The 6,659-nt window shown below is 38.1% G+C and overlaps 1 protein-coding gene across 1 annotated transcript; it reads left to right on the forward strand.

Annotated features, from left to right (window-relative positions):
• Positions 1–11: 11 nt before the first annotated feature.
• LOC103775748 (ras-related protein Rab-18-B-like) lies at positions 12–6,178 on the forward strand (the record flags this gene model as incomplete). The annotated part of the gene is given in 8 exon segments (XM_008943222.1): positions 12–87; positions 268–329; positions 2,428–2,500; positions 3,450–3,568; positions 4,425–4,441; positions 4,443–4,483; positions 5,425–5,644; positions 6,115–6,178. Coding segments are annotated over 8 exon segments (672 nt in total), but the record flags the coding sequence as incomplete, so codon positions are not given.
• Between the last annotated feature and the right edge of the window lie 481 nt (positions 6,179–6,659).

Here is a 6,659-nt window from a genome sequence, read left to right on the forward strand (position 1 = left end):
CGGGTAGAGTTCTCGGTTTCGCTGCTCACAGCCTCGTGCCGAGGTTCACTGACGGTGCGTTTGAGCCGTGCCTGAAACCCGCTGTCCGTGAGTCCGGAATCCGTCCGCCCCCGAGCTGCTGGGGACATTTTTGCCGGTGTTCATTTGTGTCGCGGTGGGGCGCTGGGATCGTGCGAGAGCCTGCGGGGTTCGGGGGAAGGGAGCCGGCTCGAGCGCGGGCATTCGCCAGTTCCTTCTGACAAGCCTTCTCTTCTTCTCACGTCCTAGGTGTTGATTTTAAAATTAAGGAAACGATTGCCGACGGCCATGCAGTACAGCTTGCAATATGGGTAGGTTTTGTTCCAGAAAGATATAAATAGGTTTTATTCTCGACAGAGGTGAGAACTTCAAGAGCTTCTTTTTTGTGATTCTCCCCCACCCTTCCTTTCCCTCCTCGCCTTGCTGAAGTCTTCTGCATGTTGAGATTATGCAAATGCACATAGTGTCTGTTATGATTGTACAACAGTGGTTGCAGGGAAGGTTTTTTTTCAAAACACTTATGCATAAATACTTCATTGCTTTAGATTCGTGTCTTCCTTCAATTCTAGTTGAGATTTTGATTGCTCTTTTTTTCACTTACACTATAACTAGGTTTTTCATTCCCTCTTTGTAGTGTTAGACTTGTGAAGATGTAGCTGTGGCGGGTATTTCGTACCTCTATGACCCAGAAGCTCACCCAGGACAAACAGCACTTAAGTAAACTGCAGAAAAGTGATGTTCTGGATGATGAGTTGCATGATTTCCTGTAGGGGCTATGCAACAACTCTGTGTATACTATGCCAGAAACAGTCCAGATGCTTTATTTTGGTTAAATTAATGGGGGAAAAAAAGTATATGTACTTGGTCCTGAACTGTTTAAAAGTTGCTTCAGATTTGCTTTGAGCATTTGTCCTGAACTTCCTGATGTTATATTTCCAGTGTCTGCAGTCTGGGACATCTCATTGTAGCTGTGTGATGAGAGTTATTTATAACATGAAATTACCACATTTATTATTCTAACTGGAATTAAAAAGCCCTAAGAAGGAAGAGGTTTTACGTGTAGGGTCATAGGTATTTGAGAAATTATTACATGCTATTACTTTTTAAGTAATTTGGACTGTTGGAAAGAGAGCACAAATGTGCCTTGGACTGGCATTAACAAAAGTAATACAAATGCCAAAGCTTGAATTATTTTCTTGTTTTCATTCACACTTTGTGTACAGAATGCAAAGTAAGAGCAATAAGGTCACACTTGTTCTAGCCAGTGACCATACATAGTCTGTGCTCCAAACATGCTGCACATGAAGCAGAAAGTTTTCTGAGAGTAACCAAGATATGATGTATAACCAGTCATACAGGGGTGTGTCTCCTTGCTGTGGAATCAAAAGCAAGACCAAAACTTAACATAAGTTGTATAGCTGGGAAAGGCACTTTTGCATCAGTCTGTAACAGCATCAGGAGAAACTGCCAGGTAGGGTGGAAAAAAAACAGTGCAGTTGTATAATGCTAAATAAAAACTTTAAGGCACATACAGTGCATCAAGGTCAAAACGTGGCTTCTGCCATAATGTCCATGTGTGCATAGATACCTAAGAGTACAATCTCCTTAGTAATGATGTCCCAGATTAAGCGGATATGTTGCCAATTTTAATTTTTTTGTTTTAACAAAGAATAAATAAGTTCTAACATAACCGTTAGTCTCTGTATTGTAACCTGTACATAAATTCTAATAATTTTTTGGTAACAGTCATATTTGTGTAACTGTTTTGCCTCGTTATTATTCTGAGGATTTTTGAATTTCATGTTGCTCTTAGGAGTTATTTCAAAGATTCCTGAGAATATTTGACATCCTGCAATAATAATTGAACAAAACTACTGATTTTAAATTTCTTATCTGCTTAGAGTCTTAGCAAACTTGAAGAAAATCTTTCTAACTGGATTCTCCTTTGCTGCTGTGGAGGAGCAAAGGAAGACTTTTGGAACCACTGTGTCTCCTCTCCTGCAGCATCTCTCACTGGAAAACCAGTTATTCCTCCTCATTCAGTGCAGTTGATTATTAACTGATTAAGACCTACTGCTTGGTTTGCAACAGTAGCCTTCTGTGTATTTCTCTTGAGTCCATTGACTTTCTTATTGCCTCACTTGTGTTACAGGTGTCTGTACTTCTGTGCTTATTGCTTTAACCTTCAGTTGAGTCCTCTCCATGTTTTTCTACCCCTTCTTATCTGTTTTCTGTTGTTGCAGCTAATGTTTTCTGTTTCCCTCATTCTGTTTTATGGTTTCGTGTATCCTTATTGGTCAGGAAAAAATTAATTTTGTCTATCTTGTGTAGTTTAGAATACCTTAAAATATGTTTAAAATATGTTTGGTTTTGTGTAGTTGGTGGGTTTTGTTTTTTTTTTCTCTGTAGGACACAGCAGGTCAGGAGTGCTTTAGAACACTGACTCCCAGTTATCACTGAGGAGCATAAGGGGTTGAGCTAGGTAGGAGGTATATGGAAGAAAAAACATGATTACAAATAGTGTGGTCTTTATAACTATCTAAACACACGTGTTTTTACAAAAGCAGGTTGTCTGAGGAAATTGGAGGAACAGTTCTGGTTTTTACATTACTGCATCATTAGTTCAAACACTAAGTATATAAAACCACTGGCAGGAAATGATACTTCTTCAAAATAATTCAAATTAAAAATACAGAGATGTCACACTACAAGCTGTTCAGAGGCTGAATTACTAGCTTTGTGGTTATTACTTTGAATTTATGATAATAAGGCAAATTGGGATTTGTGTCAGCCTATTTTCCCCCCATGATGTTTTCTATTTATTTATTTATTTATTTATTTATTTTTACTAAAACTAGTGATGTGATGAGGTTTATAGCACAAGTAATGGATGGCTATTCCCTTTCTGTATGACATCACCAATTAGAAAAAGAAGGGATTCTTATTCTTGGGGATTGTGAAGGCTGAACATCTTATACAAAATATTCCATTATGCAACTTTCTGAACCTTAGTGATTAAGTGAATGCAGTTATAAAGTTACCAGTGATGGAAAGTAACTTTTTATTCAGAATCGTGTTTTTAGCAGCAACATTTAGTTCTACAGGAAATGAGATGATTATGTATTTTAAAATATTCTGTGTGGTCCAGTTCAGAACTAGTAACAAGCATAAGACTCATATGTCTGATTTCCTCTCACAGATCTATTGCAGAGATGCTTATGTTCTGTAATCCTTGGTGACTTCAAGTGAGGACAGCCAATATGTTCCAGCTGTGGGAAGAAGATACAGTTGATGCATCTTTCTGTAATTCCCTAATACTGCTTATTTTTTTCAGGGCAGCAGTTAGCTAATAGGGACTAAGTTCTGCCTTAATGAGGTAAATATTGTTATAGACTTTACAGCTGTTAAAGTTCCTTTTCCTCTGTTACCAGTATATGATGTTACAAGAAAAGACACTTTTGTGGGACTAGAGAGATGGCTGAATGATCTGGAAACGTATACTACCAAAAGCAACACTGTGAAGATGTTAGCTGGCAGTAAAACTGAAAAGGTCAATTTACAAATGTATTCTCTTATGCTCTTCCACAGACTACCCGATCCCAATAGAGTATAAATGTGAGCTAAGTGCTGAAGCTAACACGTCTGTTGTGTGAAGAGGTGATATGCTCTTACTATGTTATTTTAGAAGCAGATCTTGTTAAAGACGTTAATATGAAACTGTCCTGGAGAGGTGCAATTGATGAGAGAGATTCTTCTAAGACAGTGAGAGGTTCTACCTAACAACTGCTGTATACCACTGAAGTGCAGTGGCGCAACTGCTGCTTTCTTTTTGACCAGACTGTGTTTTGGACAGGTGGTGTGGAAGAGTTCAGCTATTCAGGTGGCTTTAGGATGGATCTGTGTGGGTGTGAGGTGCACTGGTTGCTGTACGTTTCGGGTATGTTTTAAACATATCTTAGATGTGAGCTGTAAAGTGACAGTGAACCATCTCATTATGCAAGAAGCTTCCAGTGTGGCTATCCTGAACTAGGTCCTATTCTGCCCCCTTCCAAATCTGTCAGTTTTCAGATGCTTTGATAAGTCTTATCAGCTATTTGACTACTTGAAACCTCCTTTCTGGCTTGTAACTTGCTTGTAGTTGATTTGGAAGATAGAAACACATTCATTTCCTACTGATTTCGTGTTGCTGCTGTTCAATTTTACTCCCTAACATCCTGCCCAGCAGTAAGCTGGCTGTAGAGTGGGAAAATCCAGTTGTTGATTGCTATGTAGTTTTATGGTGGTTTTATTCCCCCCCCGTGTGTGTTTTACCCCCCCCCCCCCCCCCCCCAGCAAAACTTCACTTCTGCAGTGATGTTTTTGTAGTAACTGAAGCTTATTTTAGTTATGTTTTTCACTCTCTGCAGCCTGATCGTGAAGTAGAGAGGACTCCAGTTTGCTATGAAACACTCACTGCTTTTTATAAGTACATAACTCTGTGCCAGACACCTATTCGTGTTTATTTTGGTATTGCTAGGCATAATGAAGTGTACAATTGTATTTCAGGCTGATTTACTTTTTCTTTTTAGTACCTCCTTAACATGGGTTCCTTTTGTTCTATTAGTTCATATGCATGGATGTAGGTTTTAACTTTAGCCAGAGATGCTGTTTTGACTGCAATTCAAAGTACTTTTCTCTGAGAGACTTACTTAATTTATTGTGTAGGCATAATTTGACACTCTCAAGAAACAAGCAGGATTTTTAAATTCAGAACCCAGAAGACGGGAATTTTTCTCTTGACCGATATCAGCAAGGATCTTCGGTAATCTTATTTTTGTTTCAAAGTTTCAGCTGCAGCTTCATAAAAGGCAATATTCTTAGATCAACAATAAAATATATAATGTGAAGACTTGGAAAAAATTGCTGAGTGTGTTGTTTTGGTGGGTAAGTGTTGTTTTTATTTGGTTTGCTGTGGTTTTGGTGGTTTTTTTTTGGTGTTTTTTTTTTAAACTTACTTTTTAAGTGATGCTTAACAAGATTCCCAGAAGGAACTGGAACAAATGCATTGGGGAAAACCTGCAATTCCCTCTGCATTCTTTGTTTCTCATCTTAGTTATGGAATAATTATCTTGTAAATTTACTGTCACAACCTGAGAATTATTTCTGTTTCCCTGTTATAGAGAGAAGGGGGAGCTATGGAAATTTTTTTTAGTTGGGGAAGTGAGAAGCTTCTGACAGAGATGCATTTCTATTTATCATATTCAACTAAAATATACCTTTTAGGAAGAACAGAGAGGTCCACTCACTCAAAAAAATTGAATCTTCTCTCTGGTCAAAAAAACCCCTGCTTATAGAGTACACCCTGCAAGTAAGATAAAATACTTCCTCCCCCTCCTGCTTTTTTTTTTCCCTCCATTCCTCCACCAGAGACCAGTGCCAAGACACAGGATGGAGTGCAACATGCCTTTGAAGAACTAGTCATAAAGATTCTGCAGACACCAGGTCTTTGGAATAAAAGCACAGAAAAGGCCAGATTGCAGCTAATGGAATCTTAAGCACACCAGGACAAAAGCTTCTGTGGTGCATACTGTCCACTTTTTAAAAATCTGCAGATGGCTGTTCTGTCTGGAGTGGATTTTTTTTTGTGGTTTGTGTTTATTTTTTTAAAAAAAGAGGTGGGGGATTCCAAGCAGTAGCCTGTGCCTTCCAGTGTATCATTGCTTCTCCACAGCAGCAGTTCTGTTGCTAGTTTGTTTCCACATACAGTTATGCTTCTGCATCTTCACATATGAGACTACCTAATCTGTGGTGTGGTGCCTGCAGTTGTGAATGCTCTAAAAGTTATGTAGGCAGAAGTCTGCTTTCAGACAGAACTGTTAAAGAGTTGTGATACCTTTAACATGCTGTTAAACCTTTACTGTTACAGAAATGTAGACTGAAGCCAATGCCAGATTACAGGATTCACTGAACTGTTGCTCTGGGGGATGCATGTCTATGAGAGCAGATAATGAGTTTGTTTGACCATGGGCACTTACAACTATATCTATACACGCCTTACAAATATAATTTCATTATCTGGGAACTGTCTTTTTAGATGGGTTCAATTTTTTTTAATAGCTCAAGTAAAGGCAAGCAGAACAGGAAAATAATGAAACCAAGGTATTTTGAAGAGGCTTGTTGACTGTAAGCCTAACAATGATCAAGAATGCTGAGACTGATTGGCAGGGATGTACTTTAATTTTTTACATAAATATAGCTTCAAACTAAAATGTTGTTAGCTATAATTTTAAAAGCATCCTATTTAATCAACTGTACACTGAGCTAGGAAAGACTATGTTAATTCTGAAAGCAATAAGAAAGCATTAGGTATTTATAAAAGGAGCAAGGGAAGCATTTTCTAGAATAAAACTAAGCTAGAAACTTGGGTTGCAGGGATGCCTATGTGGGAAAATTTTATTGTTATTCTCAATAAATATTGCCAGAATTTTAGTATAAAGAAAATGTGCCAGTATATTACATTCAAGAATTAAGCTTCCTATGGTCTACTCACGTAAGTAAAAATACTTGTTACGGCAGAATAAACCACAGTGCTGTTTCTTTATGAAAAGGTCTTGAGAACAACAACCTTGCCTTTACATTACAGAATTGAAACCTGATTTCAG

The sequence above is a fragment of the Merops nubicus genome, unplaced genomic scaffold, assembly GCF_000691845.1.
Source record: "Merops nubicus isolate BGI_N331 unplaced genomic scaffold, ASM69184v1 scaffold38726, whole genome shotgun sequence".
Taxonomy (NCBI): domain Eukaryota; kingdom Metazoa; phylum Chordata; class Aves; order Coraciiformes; family Meropidae; genus Merops; species Merops nubicus.